Here is an 18,482-nt window from a genome sequence, read left to right as displayed (position 1 = left end):
GGGACATACAATGACTTTAAGTTGCCGTATTACCATATTAATTTATGCAAAATTTCAGTGCTGTGTTTTTCAAAATACTCTGTGTGCCAAACTACTATTGAAGTTGTATGACAGCTACCAGAAAGAGCCAAAAAATTTTAATAAACTTTATCAAGCACATCGGCCCTACTAATATATTCGCTTGTGTGAAATTTCAATACCATAGCTTTTATAGTTTCTGAGATATACCGAAAAAACTTTTGCAGTTGTATGGCAGGTACCAGAACGAGCCAAGAAATTTCAACGACTTTTTTCAGACATATTGGCCCTACTAATATATTCGCTTGTGTGTAATTTCAATGCCATAGCTTTTATAGTTTCTGAGCCAAATAAATTTTGAAGTTGTATGGCAGCTACCCGAACCGGTACCCCGATCATGTTCAATTTAAATAATGTTCTGGCACTTACTACAGTAAATCATTTGTGAAAATTTAGTGAACTTAGCTCAATTAGTTTTTTAGTTATCGTTGGGACAGACGGATGGAGAGACGGACGGGCGGACGGACGGACGGACAGACAGACAAAGCTAAATCAACTCAGAATTTGACGCTGATCAACAACATACACTTGAGTCTATATCTAAGACCGTTATTTCTTAGCGTTACAAACGGTAAGGCAAATTTAGTATACCCTTCGAAGATACGTTCGTACGGGTATAATAAAATGGTCTATTAATTTAATTTTACCGGTCCAATCATATCAAAGAATAATTTTTGCCAACTTTTCCTACTAAAAATGCCATTGCCCCTTAATACTCTAGAAATGATATTTTTTTGCATACTTTCTGTATCGATTATCGTTGCAAACAATTTTTGAATTTAACAAACGTCAAATAATAAATGCATAAAATAAAATTAACAAATTCTCATTTAAAATTTTGAGTTATGCTTGATTTCTCCCAGAGCAAAGAAGTAAAGAAAAATCTTACATTTTCTTTGAATGCATATTTGTATTTTCCCTAAAAATATGCAATATGAAAAATGTTTTTTCAAAAGAATATGTAGCACATACCGAACTCGAAATCACAAGCATTACATTAGGAAATTTAACACTATGTGATTACGTACACGTAGTACCTTTTCAATGATACTTAATATTTTATTAAAACTCTAAATGTAGTATAGTGCAACTGTCATTATTGTAACTATATATAGCTTTCAACTTCATGTGTGTTTTAAAGATAATAGAATAGTATATACATATATACTTTTAGAATAGTCTCTTTTAAAATAAAACTTTTAAAAACTCTTATAATAAATTATCACATAAAAGATTAAATCTTACATATGATCATTTGTCAATTCTAAAAGTTTATATTTTATATACCAAAACATTCCAATGCACTCAATTTTATGTGTCATTTTATATTATTTTACTACTGAATTGTAACATAGCTATTATATATAAGCTAAGTAGTTAAGAAAAAAAAAAAATCTTCACATATTTTGTTTTATTTTTCCACACCGATTTTTCATTTTTACCGATGAAACTCTTGAAAAGTAGTAACAACAATAAAGACAGTAAGACAAAGAAGGGCCACTTATATTAGTGTTAAAATTCATACCACCAACATGCACTTTACAGTTTTATATTAAAAAAAAAAAACATTACATAGATGGTACAGTAAGAGCGTGTTATCCGAAAACGAGATTAATGTTTATATGAATGTTGTATAGTCGTTTTTTTTTTCTATATTTTTTTTTTAATTACATATTTTGAATTGCCAACTTCCATTTAAAAACTATATTTTGTTTTTAGACCATTTATTATACTTGTGTTAATCTTGCCACGGTACCTACACAATTGTAATAATTTTTTTGATTTCTTTCTTATTGTTCAAAATAATTTTTTTAGTAAATAAGTGCAATAGTAAAATTTTTTATGACTTTCCGGGACTTACGTTTTAAAGGTTCAAACATTTAAAGAAACGATATTGAAAATTTTTAGTAGTCTCCTTCGGACCATTCTAACCATTCTCCTAATACCGAGAATTCCGATATAGATTTTGGACTTTGCCGTCCCGATTTTTGAAAAGTAAAATTTTCGTACGAACAGGAATATTTTTTAAATAAATGTTATACATAAATTGTAACTTATTTATGTAAGACTCAATTATGAATATGTGCTGAAATTTGAGCAAAATTCTAACATATAGAATAACGTTGTACCATAACTATATGAATTGATTGATAGATTCCATAAGGAAACCGAGTGGTGTAAAAGAACATATCCTCCGGATTACCACAGCCATTCGCAACTTATTGCAGGCTCCCCACGCTCCCGCCGTTCAATATAAATTAATATTGAGCGTCGAATATTTTTTGTTAGAAAAACTTTTCATTTTTATAAAAATAAATAAATATTTTAATATTTAATGGGAAAATGTCTGCCTTATAAACAATCATAATACGTAAAAATTGTTATTACTATCTGGCTAATTCACAATAGACAGTCCTGTATATGTTTCTAGCCGGGATTTTTGCCATAATAATATATTGATTTGTGAATATATTTTTTAAATAATTTACATAAATCGGGAAAGCAACGTAAGGTATGCATTATTTTTTCCAGTTATTAAATAAAAAATTTTTTTCGTAAGTGAATAGTTCAAACATCTAGTTTTTTTTTTTTTTTGACTATAAAAGCGAAGAAAAAAATTTATGATTTCTCTGATTTTAATCACAGTTATCAAGAATATTATTTCTCTTTTATTACATATTTTTCATATATACCCACATACACATTTATATTATTTATAAAATGTTGATTATTATAATATGATTTTCAATGATTATTATAAATGAATTCATATAATATTTATAATTTATAATCATCGTTATTATCATTATCATCTTCAATATTACTATCGTGTATTTCAACTATTTTTTTTGTTTTTTTTTACCTTACAACACTCTTAAGAGATGAGGTTAAAATCAAAAGCAAAAAAATAAAAAAGAGCACAAAATTATTGTTTCTTTTAACTCACATGCTCTCATAATCAATTTTAGTTATTTTTTTTTTTTTGTTTTTTAGTTCAATATTTAAAATGATTATGGCATAGTGGCAGCGTGTGTGGTACCCCTTTCAAGTATATTATAATATAATATTATTAAAATTATTAAAAATGAAAAAAAAAAATGAAAATTCAAGAGAAAGAAAAAAAATATTTTAATATTAATAATACGGTATTTTACATTTTATTTCACTGCTATTTTAAAATTTTTGAATTGTTTCTGATTTTTGTTTTTTTAAATTATTCAAAATATCTTTACTGTTGTGCTGATTTGAAAACAGATTATACAAAGAGTATTTTATAAAAGAAATTTGTAAAAATCTGTGATAGTCTGATTGAGTGTATGTACATATGTATAAATAGGTGGAAATAAGATTATATTATATGAACATTTGTTTATGATATTTCAGCTATCACCTTTGCAATCTTATTCCGCAAATCAATTAACAATAAAAAAAAAAAAATCAGTTAAATTTATCACAATTAAACTCTTTGTGCATAAGTACACTACATAAATACTCTCTTGAAATATATTGTGTGAAATGTGAAAGCTTTATGCAAGTAATATTAAAAAATTAGAACGACAAATGAAATGGAATAAGAAAATAATGACATACTTGATGATAATACCTTCAACTCCTAACTACACTTAATGATACAAAAATGTGAAGGTATTTTATATAGTAAAAAATACGTATTGAATAGGAAATAGAATAAGAGTGAGATAATTTGATGGTAGCATTTGAGAAGATGAGAAGTATGCTTTAAACTATCAAAACTTATTCAAATGAAAAAAAGCTCCTCTATATTTTGATATGCATTAGAATTTCTTGTGTTGGTTATTCGAGGTTCTCAGTTTACAATAAGTTGTTTACAGTTCAATTAATATTAATACCAGATTTTGCTATCATCAATCCTCTTCGTTAAAATTTCGATGCTAATATGCAGTGTAGAATGTAAATCACTCAAAATGAGACTGAAATTAATTACACTTTTGAGGTGCTTGAAATTAACTACTTTTAGAGGTGATTTTACCCTTTTTAAATCGAATCGATAGCATTATTTTTCTCAAATTACAAAACGTTTTTTTTTTTTTTTACAATTGCAACTTGTTAATTTAAAATTTCGCCATATTATAGTTATCTATTGATTTGTTCTATTATATATATATATAAGTATATTTATTCAAACCATTATCTTTATTTTTGTTTTAGGATGCCGTGAGACAGCTTTTATTTATGCAATAACAAGTGCAGCTGTAACACATTCAATTGCAAGAGCATGTAGTGAAGGTACAATTGATACATGTACATGTGATTATAGTCATCAATCGAAATCACCACAAACAAATCATCAATTAAATGCTGTTGCTGGTGTACGAGATTGGGAATGGGGTGGTTGTTCTGATAATATTGGATTTGGTTTTAAATTTTCACGTGAATTTGTTGATACCGGTGAACGTGGACGAAATTTAAGAGAAAAAATGAATTTACATAATAATGAAGCTGGTAGAGCGGTAAGTTTTTAATTGATTTTAATTTATACTATATAAATGTATGTATAACTCTTAAGTACTTACTCATAAGAATTTTGTAAAATAATATCTAATTAATTATGAACTTTCATATTGAAAAACTTTTGCTCGTAAATAAATTCTTATATTTTGTGATAGATCTAAAATGAAAAATGGAGCAAAAACTGATTTACAGGGTTTAAGATAAACAGTTTGATTGTTAGTTAACCTTTAAATCTTAATTTGTTCATGAGAAGTACACATTTCGTATAAATAAATTATGATTCGTGCAGCTTTTAAATGTACAAAATATTTTGGATTCATATATAGTCAGTTTGGAGACTTTATCTTCCAAATTGCTAGAACAAAAGTTTCAAAGCATTTGCACGGAGAATTCCAACTAATAATGTCATAATTTCATATTAATATTTGAAATTCAATTCCTGTGTATGGCGCGCATATAAAACATTAATCTAAATTGTTAAAATAATTACAATTAAATGCACATCAATAATACTTAATTTATTCTTCAACCATATATAACCTAATACTTAAGTATATAAAAATTATAAAACCTTAAAAAAAAAATTTTTAAATTCTCGCAGTCTACAATAATTACTTGATTTTATGCCGAAACAGTCTACCTAATAAATCACTTAATCTAATGATTTATGAGGTTGCCATATTATACACATTTTAATTTATTCAATATTTGTACATCAGTTTTATGTGTATATGTATTTGATCTACCTAACTATATGTACCCTAATACACTCTTATATTTTAATATTCAACTCCATAAACTTAATTCACATAGTTTTTTTTTTTTTTTCTGCAAATATTATAGTAGATATTGCATTACTATATGTTTTATTAATTAATTGAAAATTATTTTCACAATTATATATTTTTTTTTTGTTTTCTCTTATTTTAAAATCTTAATTATTATTGAAACTATATAGAGGAAAACCTATAATATAATTTTTTTTTTTTTATTTAACCTATTTACGTGTCTTAATCGTTACACGCTTTTGTATAAAATTTATTGATGATAGTTGGCTTAAAAATTTACAATATAAAAAATTCAATTGCAATTTATATATTTTACATACATTTAGTTAATATATATGTATATATATATATATATATATATATTATATATATATACGCTCATTTATATATGAATTAAACTTGCAACATATGTACATACATACATGATTTTAATTTAATATATTGTCGATAATAATAATCACCGTTGTTAACAGATTATCAATTAAATAATTATTACTATATGCACATAATATATATGTGTATATATGAATCAGTAATTTCATATATATACATATATACGACTTAAAATTTGTTTATATTCACATGTATAATGTTATACTTTGATTCATAAATAACATTAAAAGTGCAATATAACGTTTAAAAGATCTAAAAGAAATAAAAAACATTGTTGAATAAGCCGTGTATTTGTTGCATATTGTTTTCTCGTATAAGAAATCCGACTGTATTTTATTATCAATATTAATATTGTGAATTAAAAATTCAGAAATAAAAACAACAAGAACAAAAAATAAAAGGCATATTAAATAAACGCCACTGATTTTTTTTTTTTTTTTGACTTAATATATTTTTATAATATACGTCATGTATGTATGTATAATATGTAAGAATGTATATATATTTGCGATTTTTATAAGCATATATATATATACAAATGTTTGTATGCTTATAATGTTTACATAATTATGTGTATGCTCATGTTTGGAATATCAATTTCATCAACAAAAGATTTTTATCAGAAGTTCCAATTGACCACCACGAATATAATTGAATTAAGAAATATTTATATTTTACGAGTATATATGTGCAACACAATAATATATACATGTATAACATATATATACATGTGTGTATTAATAAAAGCAACCAGTTGGGAAATCAAAAAATTAAATATTTCTTCTTTTTTTTCATATTATTGTTCCTCCTCTTAAAAATTTACAAATCGTTATTTGAATTAAATATGTGTACACATATTATATATTTTTGTACAAATTGTTATACACATATAATATAACTTATATTCATACTTACAAACATGTAGGATATATGTATATTTTTTTATTAAAGTTTTCACTTAATTATTTCTTAATTAAAAAATTGCTTATTTAATGCATAACTTCTCGTTTTGTTTGTATTGTTTTTTATAATGTTATCAAAGAAAAACGTTGATGAATCGGAAAGGGGAAGGAAGAGAGGGAAATAACTTCATTTTAAACAATTTTTTAATACAATCCTTTTAGTAAATTCGTTGCAATAAAATATTAATAATATGATGGTATTCCGAATTTCATTTTACTTTTTATAATATTTTTTGATAAATTTATTTTTGTCATAAAACTTTTAATTGAAATTGTTATCTATTAGAAAAAATTGCAGACTTTTCAGCTTTCCTAAACTTATTTATCAAATTTATGTTGTATTAGAGGCAACACTTAAACCTCCTAATTAAATTTTTAAAAAACTTTTTTCTTTACACAATAGTAATAGGTTTCTCCGATATATTCGATCCCGATTAATCTTCTCTGAAAATTATTATTAAAGTTACAAGAACTTTACGACTAGTCCACAAATCTTTATTATCATAAATTATCTCCGAATATTTTGGCCCACATTATTGGTATTGCAATTTATTTATTGGCCTAAATACCATATCCTATAATTGTAAAAACTGTTTTTTTTGTCGTTTATTAATAAAAATGCCAAATTACAACTTAATTTCAATTTTAAAAAACCAAACAAAAAAAAGTAATTTTTTGTTTTATTTGTAACGCTCGAATTTCATTCGAAGATTATTGAAACTTTAACATTATTAAATTGATGTATCAGAAAGGAAAGATCAGAAGAACGATATTGTCTTATATTTATATACTTATTAAAGAAATCCTTCTCAATTCACTTTAAATGTTCCGAGTTCTTACGATTTATTCGAAAAAAAAAGAGAAGTTAAATTTTATTTTAAAAATTGATCCAAAAAAGAAAAGTGAATTAAAAAAAACAGCTCCCGAGCGTAACTAAATTTGTAGACTAACGGTATTTCGGCAATAGTGCACTTCCATCCACCATAGCAAAAGTAAAATCTACTGTAACTCCGTTACAGTAGCGTAACTAAATTTGTAGACTAACGGTATTTCGGCAATAGTGCACTTCCATCCACCATAGCAAAAGTAAAATCTACTGTATCTCCCGAGTAAGTATTGGAGCTGACACATATAGTACCGCAGCTCCTCTGCTGTTACGACGGAGCCAGCAATCTAACCCTTCTCCTTTGCTACAGGTCTCGCTCTCAAGACCAGGTTTTCTTATAAACCGACAACGCCTACTAAGTGTGCCCATTCGTGTGAAGTCTCACCTGATTTCAACTTATTTTTCTTTTGTAATGCTTTTCCGACAAGATTCTTGAATTTTTCTAAAATTGCGGGTCAATTCTGCAAATGGCTCCACAACGCAACTAATATATTTTTGGGTATACCAAAACAAAATATTTGGTGAAGAAACAAAAAAGTTCAAATAAAGATCGAAAACTTCGTCTTGAATCAGATGAAAAAATGAACCAAAGGCTCAAAATTATTCAAGTATTCTCCTTTTTATTAGGACGCACTTGTAATTATAATTTTAATACTTACATATAGAATTGTAATCTGTAAAAACAAAAAATCTTGGAAATTTTGTAATAATGAAAAAAGCAAAATAAGTAAAATAAATATTGAAAGCATAAGGAAAAAAAATTGTTTTTTTTTTTTTTTTTTTTATCGGCTCAGCAGGATTCCGAATTTATATCTCGATATTTAGAATATTTTTCATAATTTTTCTCTTAATATACTATATAAATATGGCTATATGAATATTTTTGTATTGAAAAGAAATTCTGATACTGGGGTAGGTTTCGCTTTTATTTATTGTTGCTTTCTTTTCCAACTTTAACTTTTATTTTTTACTTTGATTGCACAATTCATTTAATAACACTCTAAGTATACTTATATGTGTAAGGATTTTTATGCATAATATAAATATGTGCGTACAGATATTTAATATTTATGTCCTCCCAAGAGGAGGTCGTTGTTTGCACAACATTAAAACGACAACATATTGGCGCATGTTGCGTGGAATTCGCATTTTTTCCAATATTTCTCTTTTTGTTTTTTGTTGCGATTTTTTTAACTTTCTATGTTTTCATATTAAAGATGCATTCATATTGTCATCACAAAAAACCTGGGATATCGTAATTTATATTTCAACCGACCGCATTGCATACAATAAGGGAGGTTATGTGTTTGCAGCAAATTTCGTTTTAATGGGTCGGAAACTAAACTATAGGCCAATTTTACATTTTTCACCATATTTTCGGAACTAATTGATGAAATTTCTTGAAATTGACCATTAACATTTGGGAGATGACATTTGATAGCTGACGTTTAAAAGTTGAAATTTGCCAGGTGATATCTGACAGTTGACGTTTCACAGATGACAGTTGATAGTTAATAACCGATAAATTTTCATATATTTTTCATATACATTTGATGGAAAAACGATTTTTACGTTGGATTCAAAATTAAATAACGGTTCCTACCAACCGCTTTGCATAAAATAAGAAAAGTTATGCAATGGCATCAAATTTCGAATGTCCAGTTTTCAATATGGTGTTAAAACGATGAACCTATAAATTTGTTTTGAAAGATCAGAGCTCGGAAATCGAATTATAGGGGCCGATTTTACATTTCTTGGAATTTAGTATTTGAGTCATGATTGTTACAGGAATTAATTTACGAACTCTGCATTTAATTCGGTACAAAATGAAACTCTACTAAGCGAAAAATTTACATTCCACGTGGGATTAGACTCCTTAAAATTGTGAAGACGCGTTTTCATAATCTAGCTAGGCAATGTTTTCACTATTCGCGTTCGATTATGTGTAAACCACATCAGATTTTTTCGTTTTGGTTTTTGTTTCATTTTGTATATAGGCAAACAAATTACGTATAAAATGTTTTTTAAAAGATTTTTATACCTTCCTCTTTCCCTTTTTAGTACTGTATACTTCAGAGTACCTTCAGAACACAAAATTTTAGCTAAAAGAATCTTTGAAAAGTGAATACTAGGATTAATATGGTACAAAAAAAAAAAACAAAATGTAATCACATAATTTATTTTTGCTGTTGATTTAATCTCTTATCTTCATCATCATTACATTTATTAAGCCATTATTTTTTCAAGCTTTAATTTACTACATTTATGAACATATTGCTACAGATATTTGAAAGCATATTAATATGTAAATATGCAAATTTCAGAATACTTGGCTGATTTAAATTTCTATTTTTAATTGAATTAAATTGGTTCAAAAATATGGACATGTTTAATAGGAATATAGAATAATTTCTCTAATTTCAACTAAAATTATTTAATATACCGTTAAATGAAGTAATTATTGAACAAAATTGAATTCATATTTCACAAAAAATTAAAAAAAAAAGCAAAAAATAATCTCGTGAGAATCTCATTTAATTTGGTAATATTTGGTTGTCGTGCTTAGTCTTTTAAATTATTTGCAATATTATATTTATTATTTTGTTGTTATTGTTATTTAAATTGCTTGCTTAATTACTAAAGTAAAGTCTTAATAAATTTTTTAATAAAAATTGTTAGTAACCAACAGCGTCAAATCACTTTTCATAATATTCTTCGTGTATAAATATTACTGTTTTATTTTTTAAAGAAAAATTAAATAAAAATAAACAAGTGTATTTTAATAGTAATTTTTTATTTATATGTGTATGTGTTTATGAAATCACAAGTTTGTGTGTATAGTTGACTGTATGATAATCTTATTTGGTGGTGGTCAAAATGGCAATTAATAAAACTGAGTTGTTTCTTAATTTAGACGTTTTGCATGTTAATTAAATAATAATAATGTTAAGTAGGTAGATAGGTCAGTGAATCGAAGACGGTTTAAATTTTTTTTAATTTTGTTTTTGTTTTTTTTTTGAGTACCATGAAGTTATGCCCAATTGTATAGAATATTTTTTTTTCTTTTAATTTATTTTAATCTAATCTTTGGAATATACTATAGATATAAATATAAGCTGTATATATTCACTTATGTATTAATTATTTGTTGATATTTCTGTATTTACAAATGTGCTTGTAATATAAATAAGAAAAATTGTGTTGTCGTAAGAACACCTGACAAGTATATTTGATTTTTGTGTTAATTAATATGTTTTAATTTTTTTTTCTATTCGTTTATATTGGTTTCGATGTAATATTGAAAAAAAAAAATTAAGGTTTAATGTTAAAAAGTTTATGAAAAATTAGTTCTTTAATAATAAAATTTATGTTTTTTTAATTTGTAAAAAATTATGTTGTTTTATTAATTGAAAATTACTTAATTATACTTATGAATTAAATTTGTTCTTTAAGTATTATAGTAGGGACGGTGGTAAATTTTTACATAATTCGGTTCCTGTGCCATCAGTAAAAATTTTTCATTTTTTAATGTTCGCTCGTCGTGCCTGAGTGATAACCGAACAAAACGAATTAAAAAATTATATTGTTTTTGAAAGGTTTTTTCTGTTTTTGAAATTTTTTACACAATTACAAACATAAGAAGCTTTAAAGTAGTATTAAAATTAAGTAAATATTGTAATTCACGTATTTAGCTTTAAAGTAGCAATAATCGTGTCTACCATTACATAAAATTAACAAAAAAGACGATGATGAGCATTATTTTATTCCAGTTATTTCAATAAACACTATATTTAACCTTAGATTGAGATAAGCAGCTGTTGTCGCTTGAGTATTATAAAGTATTATTAAATAGCGTGCTCATAATAAGTTTACGAAAGAGTTGACTGCCAAACTAGTGGCGTCACATTTTGCTCTCTTTTTGATATTTATCTCTCTATTTTTCAAATCATCTTTAATAAAATAAACTTGCACTTCGATTGGGACTTTAGGTATTTCAAATTGCCCAAATATATGGATATAGGGTAGAAATTTTTTTTTTCATATTAAAAACAATGAGAAATAATCTTGACTCGTGACAATAGTTGTTATTTTAAAATTAAAATTCCATAATTCACTAAAAAGTGACAACGGACAATTGAAGTTATATGCAGTGTAATGATCAAAGGCTTTACTTTTCTACGTACCAATTATGGTTAAAAAACAGAATTATATACTTGAAATTTTTGAAATAATCTCAAATAAAATCGATGTGTAGATTAAATAAAAAATAAAAACAAAGTTCAATATTTTTAAAATACTATGCCATTTAAACATAAATATGTGTAAAATTGATGAAAGAATTGAAAATATTTGTAAAGGAAAACTTACACACCTTTAAATTTATCTTCTTATATTCTGCTCGTGTTACAATTTTAACATCACTCAGTTTAAACTTTCAGTACATGAACTAAAATTTTTTTTCTTTATTTAGATGAATTCTGATCAGATCATTGATTAATATACATATACACATACTATATTCATGGTACATATCTGATGTGTTGTCAATTGATTATCAATAATATACACTGTGAAATTTATACATCCCCAGAGATTTAAGAAAAAGACTATCTTACAATTTTTACACTTTACTACCATTTATGGTAAAATAACAAATGCGTTTCTTTGCCGTAAAAAATATTTTGTTTTTGTTTGTTATGTTTTTCTGTCACGTCAACAATGATAGCCTAAATGATTTGAAAATAGTGCAAAACAGAAATAAATATGTATGTATATTTATATATGACATAAGAAATATATGCACATACATATATATAAATAACAATGTTACGATTTCGCATAAGAAATCAAAAGAAACATTAATTTTAATTTTTTTTAAAAGAATTTAAGGAGTTTAATGAATAAGTTAGTTATATTGCAATAAAATATATTATAATTATTAAAATCGAACAAGGATATAAATCAAACTGATTGCATTATAATGCACTATATAACTGTTAATAAATATTCAAAAATGGATAGAATTTTGAATTAAATAGAAAACGAAAACATAAATGAATGTAATCGAATTCGAATCATTATACCAATACAAATAATAAGATTTAATACATTGCTGCCAACTTATTTAAAATGTTAACCAAAAAATTTAAAATTCGACAGTACCGGTTAACTGTGTTGTCATAGAAGAGAATAAGACGGGAGATATATTGATGAGAAAAGAGGTTAATAAATCATTTATTGAAGCATTGACTGATTCTGCGGTATCGAATCGCACACACTAAGATATGAGTGTAATAAATCGAGTGTCTCCTGGGAGACTAATAAATCAAAAGACAGTTTTAGAAAATTATTGTGATAGGCAAGAATCAAGTAAGATTCATACAGTTTTCAATTCAGAACATTGTAGACTTAAAGAACATTGCAGGAAGGAGTGACGGGATTTGCAAAATGAGCTAAAAGTAATATCGCTCATTCTTATATGTTGGGAATTAGCAATTCAATAGTTTCAGTTTTAATTAAGAGAAACTACAATAATATGTTTAAAATATTTCCAGGATTTTAAAATTACTTAACAAAAATTTTTCAACTACTTGTGGTAATACTTAGTTTATAAATAGATTTCTATGTACCTATACATATACCAAAAAAAATCCTGAATTAAAATTTTCCATTTTTTTCTAAATCTTATAATTTACACATTCAGACTGACTGATCTTGAATTATATGCTAGATATAATAAAAATTGTTGATTTTATTTTACTTTTTTATTTATTTATTTATTTACTTGAATTAAATTCCAATGATTTTTTGTGATAAAATTTTTTACCTCGACATAAATTCCCTTGTGTATTTAAATACTGAATATTTTCTGCATTTATAGATATATTTGTACATTTATACACATATATACATGTACATATATTTGTTTTTATTGATTTTTCTTTAATTTTGCTTCCAACTTTATTTTAAACTACTTTCAATAATGCGCAAAACTCATGCTTACCATTTTAAAACTATACGGTGAAAATTTTTTAATCCGACGATAAGTTTAAAGAGCAAATATAATGAAAATGAACATAAAATGTATATATATGTGAATATACACAGAAAATAACAACTACAATAACGGAAAAAGCTAAAAAAAAAAAAATTTCCAATTGGAAATTAAAGAAAATTTGCGCATTAATTCTTACATATACATACACACGTGAATTTTATGTGAAAATGGATGTGTATTTGAACGTAAATCTTACATTGCAACAGTTGTATATGTATGTATGTATATATGCATGTACATTTTATAAGAGTGGTTATTTTATAGATTAGGATACAATATTTTTTCTTAAATGATTTTATTAAACTTTTATTAGCTGTCAACCAATTTTAATATATGGCTAGAGAAAAGAAAAAGACCACAAAAACCATAATACAAAATTAAGAGAAACTATTTATATAGAAACAAGAAAATTTTTTTAAAAACTTGTTCAATGAAAAAATCAATTCTTTTTCTTTTTAGCCCATAATCTTTCTTCTCTAACTCCTTCTCTTATAGATATTTCGCCACCATACTTTATACTTAATCTGTCCTTATACGACTTGTGTGGCAATAATACTTCAACTCCAATACTATACCAATGCACATATGTATATATATATATATACATATATAATATCGTAATACAAAAAAATTTTATAACGAATATTACAAAAATTGTTGTAAATTTTAAAGCTAGTAGTTTTCATATTAATTTTATTTTTATCTTTATTTAATTACATTATTTAAAAAAATAAAAAAAAATTAAAAACAAAATTATTAATAAAAAATTATTCTAATTTTATAGCTTATTTTTTTCCTAAGATTTTTATAAAAAAAAAATTTTATTAAAATTAAATTAGAGATGAAAAATTTTTTTTTTAATCTCATCCTAAATTAATAAATTTACTACAGTAATTAATGAACAAAAAAAAATATTTCGTTAAATTAAAAACTATTCAATTAAATTTTATTACCAATAATGTTGGCCTTAAAATTAAGTATTTATTGAAAATAAAAAATTAATATTTCACATTTAATAAAAATGTGTAACTAAAATTTTATTAGCAAAATTGTAATAAATAAAATTTTTTATTATAAAAAAATATTGTGAATTGAAATACTATAACGCTTAATTTGAAATTAAATTGTGAATTGGTACTTAATTCAATGCAATAATAATTAAGAATTTAGTTGAGTTTTGAGTGACAACAGTTTACGACTAGAAACGATGCACAAAAAATTATTGCATATTTGCTAAGAGCAAATTACCCACATTTATTGTTACCCACATTATTCTTATTAGAATTTATCCCCACAGGAGAAAGAAATTTTTGGTATATTGTGCTTTTACAAGAGATCGATTCCCGACACGCACCTTAGGTTTACAAAGGCACATACACCTTGAAGAGTTACTTTGAATGTTTCAAAGTGATTTATACCCAAATAGCTACGATAAGACTAAGTATAAGGCAGGATTTTTTTCGTAACTCACATAAATCAAAGCTAATTTCACATCTTATATTTCTTTTTACTAAACAAAAATTTATTCATTGGGATAACAAAAAAAAACACCACACATATTTGAATAGAATATATAAAAAATTGCATACAACTAGGGGCTGCATAATAACATTAATTTAGTGGTTATCAGCAATAATTATCCAGTTACAGTTCATTAATTTATAATTTTATTCCAAACTCGAATTTTCCATAATTTAAACGTTGTTCTACAAAAGAACAATAATATTTAACTTGTATATATTCATTTTATACTTGGAATAATGTTCCACAATTATTAAAATGTTAAACAATCCACATACACCTATCCGTCTATATAATTATAATTATTTCAATATAGATCCGATCCAAACTATGATTTAAATGGAGAAACAAATTTTTGATACCATGTTATGTAATTAAATTTAATAACAAAGAAAAAACAAACAAACAAAATGTGATTTTATTACAAGTAACAATTATTGCAGTTAAGGATGTTAAAGATGTTTTAAAAAAACTGAAACAGAAAAACAAATTAATTTTTTTTTTCTTTCAACTATTTCACATAAGTTGAAGTAAAAGAAACAAAACAAACATAAATATCTGCAACATAGCAACAGCAACACAACAAAAAATACTAATATTTCTCTTAATAAGTAATTTGATTGTATCACAAACCACAAAAATGGTTCTTGTCCATACTATAGATTTTTTTTCACTGATTATAAAAGATTGAATACAATTTATACGCTCAGTTTTACTATTTCAAAATAATTAAAACATTTTCCTGTTTATTACACACATTTATGTATTTTTTTTTTTTTTTTTGCCATTTTTAATTAAATTTTAAATATTTTCCTTTTACACTTAATAAGTAAATTATCACAATTTTAAGATCTTCTGTTCAATTATTTTTTTTATTTAATTTTTCTTATTAAAATTTTGTAATTTATTTTTAATGTTTTTAAATGTCATTGATTTTTTTTTTTTAATTTATTTATTTTTGTTTTTTACCTCTATTTTTATATAGCATGTACAAGCTGAAATGCGTCAAGAATGTAAATGTCATGGAATGTCTGGTTCATGTACTGTAAAAACATGTTGGATGCGTTTAGCAAATTTTCGTGTTATTGGTGATAATTTAAAGGATCGTTTTGATGGTGCATCACGTGTATTAGTTAGTAATAGTTTACGTAGTAATAATGCTGGAGGAAATAATGGTAACAGTAATGGTAACGGTAATAATGGAAATAATAACGGTAATAATGCAAATAATAATGCAAATAGTAATAGTAATGCTAATAACAATAATAATAATAATAATAATGATAATAATAATAATGGAAATAATAATTTAGCATCATTATCATTATCAAAAATTAGTAATACCGGTAATAATGGTATGAATTCAAATGGTAATATATTGGGAAGAAATATAAATAGTGGTAATATTAATAATAATAATAACAATAATAATAATAATGGTTTAATTGAAAATTCAATAAAACATATGCAAAGTAATTTACAATCAAATAATATTGCATCAAGTCCGAATAGTATATCAAGAAATTCTGTTAGATCAAGAAATCGTCATCATAAAAAGAATAATAGGTAAGTTTTTGTATGAAAAAAAAAAATTAAATTAATATTATGTATTTTAAGATTTTGTGCAGGTATCAAGAGAATTAAGCTATTAAACAAAGAACTAGTTTAATCAATATTCAATTTTAAAATGTGGTGCTCTATTTTTTACGTATGAAACATAATTTTCATTTCTGTATAACTTAACTAAATTCAAAAATTAAAATTACTGAAAACGTATTTAAGGTCAGAATTTCGAGAATTTAATTCAAGAATTCATTTCATATACCCTTTTTAATTGAAAATATCACACCACCTCACATATCACATATTAAATTCTATGTAAACTCAACTTTTTTTGAACAAGTTATGTTTCAATTTATATTTTAATATTTTATGTGTGGCATCATAATCTAAAATGTTCCAGAAACTGAAAACCGTCATACCTGAATTCAATTGTCATAATATAAAATATATTATTATACTGTGATTTACTTAATAATTACATATAAACAAAAATAATCTTTATTAAAATAATAATCGGAACTAATCCTTTTGAAATTAAGTTAATAAATAATTTAAGGGATAACAAAAGTGAACATGTGAATTGTTCTTACAATGTAGCCATGAAATAAAAATTCTCTTATTCATATTTTGCATATTCTGCAATTTAAAATAAATTATTTTCAAGAAAATTATGATTTTATGTAAATAAAAATTAAATATGCATAATATTATTAAAGTTAAACAAAAAAAATTCATAAAAAATTTTCTAATTTTCTTTTCTTGTTTTTTTTTTTGTTTCTTCCAATCTTTTTTATATGTAATAGATATCATTTTCAACTTAAACCATATAATCCAGAACATAAACCACCAGGTGTTAAAGATTTAGTGTATTTAGAACCATCACCTGGTTTTTGTGAAAAGAATGCCCGTCTTGGTATACAAGGTACACATGGTCGACAATGTAATGATACATCAATAGGTGTTGATGGATGTGATTTAATGTGTTGTGGTCGAGGTTATAGAACACAAGAGGTAGCTGTTGTTGAACGTTGTGCATGTACATTCCATTGGTGTTGTGAAGTTAAATGTAAATTATGTAAAACAACAAAAACAATACATACATGCCTTTAATTCATATATTTAGGTGTATTTGTGTGTGTGTGTACAATCCAGAAATAAAATAATTTTAATATTAAATTACATTTATTTTTTTGTTTATTATATTTATACCTACGTATATACGGATTGCATAATGTGTGAAATTGAATTACAAAAAAAAATTTTACAAAATTTTTATGGTATTTTCATTCCATACTTTTGTGTATTTGATTTATTTTTCGTAAAAATTAATTGCATGAATAAAATTATTTAAAATTTTTAAATTTATTACATGGATTTTATTTTTTCTTATTTGCGCTTGTATAAATTGTAAATATTTAATATAATAGTTATAAAAACATAAATTATATTATTAAAATTAATTAAGAATTCTGAGAAAAATATTCAAGAATAAATCTTTAAATTTAAATAATAAGAGTGTTTTATACCAAAAAAGAAGAAAAAAAAAAAAGAAAAAAAAAATTTAAATAAAACAAAATTATTGTAGAGAAGAATGCAAACATTTACATTATTTTTGTATATAAAAATATCGCACCTCCACAGTAATATTATCGTAATAAGGAAAATACGTTAAAAATCAAGAAATTAAAATTATTACCGGATTTGTGCTTTTGTGTGTACTTCATTTCAAGAATTAAGTGGCG

General features: G+C 24.5%; 1 protein-coding gene across 1 annotated transcript in view; it reads left to right on the top strand.

Moving 5' to 3' along the window:
- LOC129608912 (protein Wnt-1) overlaps positions 1-17,877 on the top strand; it is a 71,513-nt gene extending 53,636 nt beyond the window's left edge. The window contains exons 3-6 of the mRNA XM_055520704.1: positions 4,267-4,568; positions 16,163-16,445; positions 16,620-16,743; positions 17,544-17,877. Coding sequence (XP_055376679.1) covers positions 4,267-4,568; positions 16,163-16,445; positions 16,620-16,743; positions 17,544-17,850 — 1,016 coding nt within the window. The 3' untranslated portion in view covers positions 17,851-17,877. The remainder of the gene's footprint in view (positions 1-4,266; positions 4,569-16,162; positions 16,446-16,619; positions 16,744-17,543) is intronic.
- Positions 17,878-18,482: the final 605 nt, after the last annotated feature.

The sequence above is a fragment of the Condylostylus longicornis genome, unplaced genomic scaffold (assembly GCF_029603195.1).
Source record: "Condylostylus longicornis isolate FDR11 unplaced genomic scaffold, ASM2960319v2 ptg000037l, whole genome shotgun sequence".
In the NCBI taxonomy this organism is placed as follows: domain Eukaryota; kingdom Metazoa; phylum Arthropoda; class Insecta; order Diptera; family Dolichopodidae; genus Condylostylus; species Condylostylus longicornis.
This window is presented reverse-complemented; position numbering and strand designations above follow the sequence as displayed.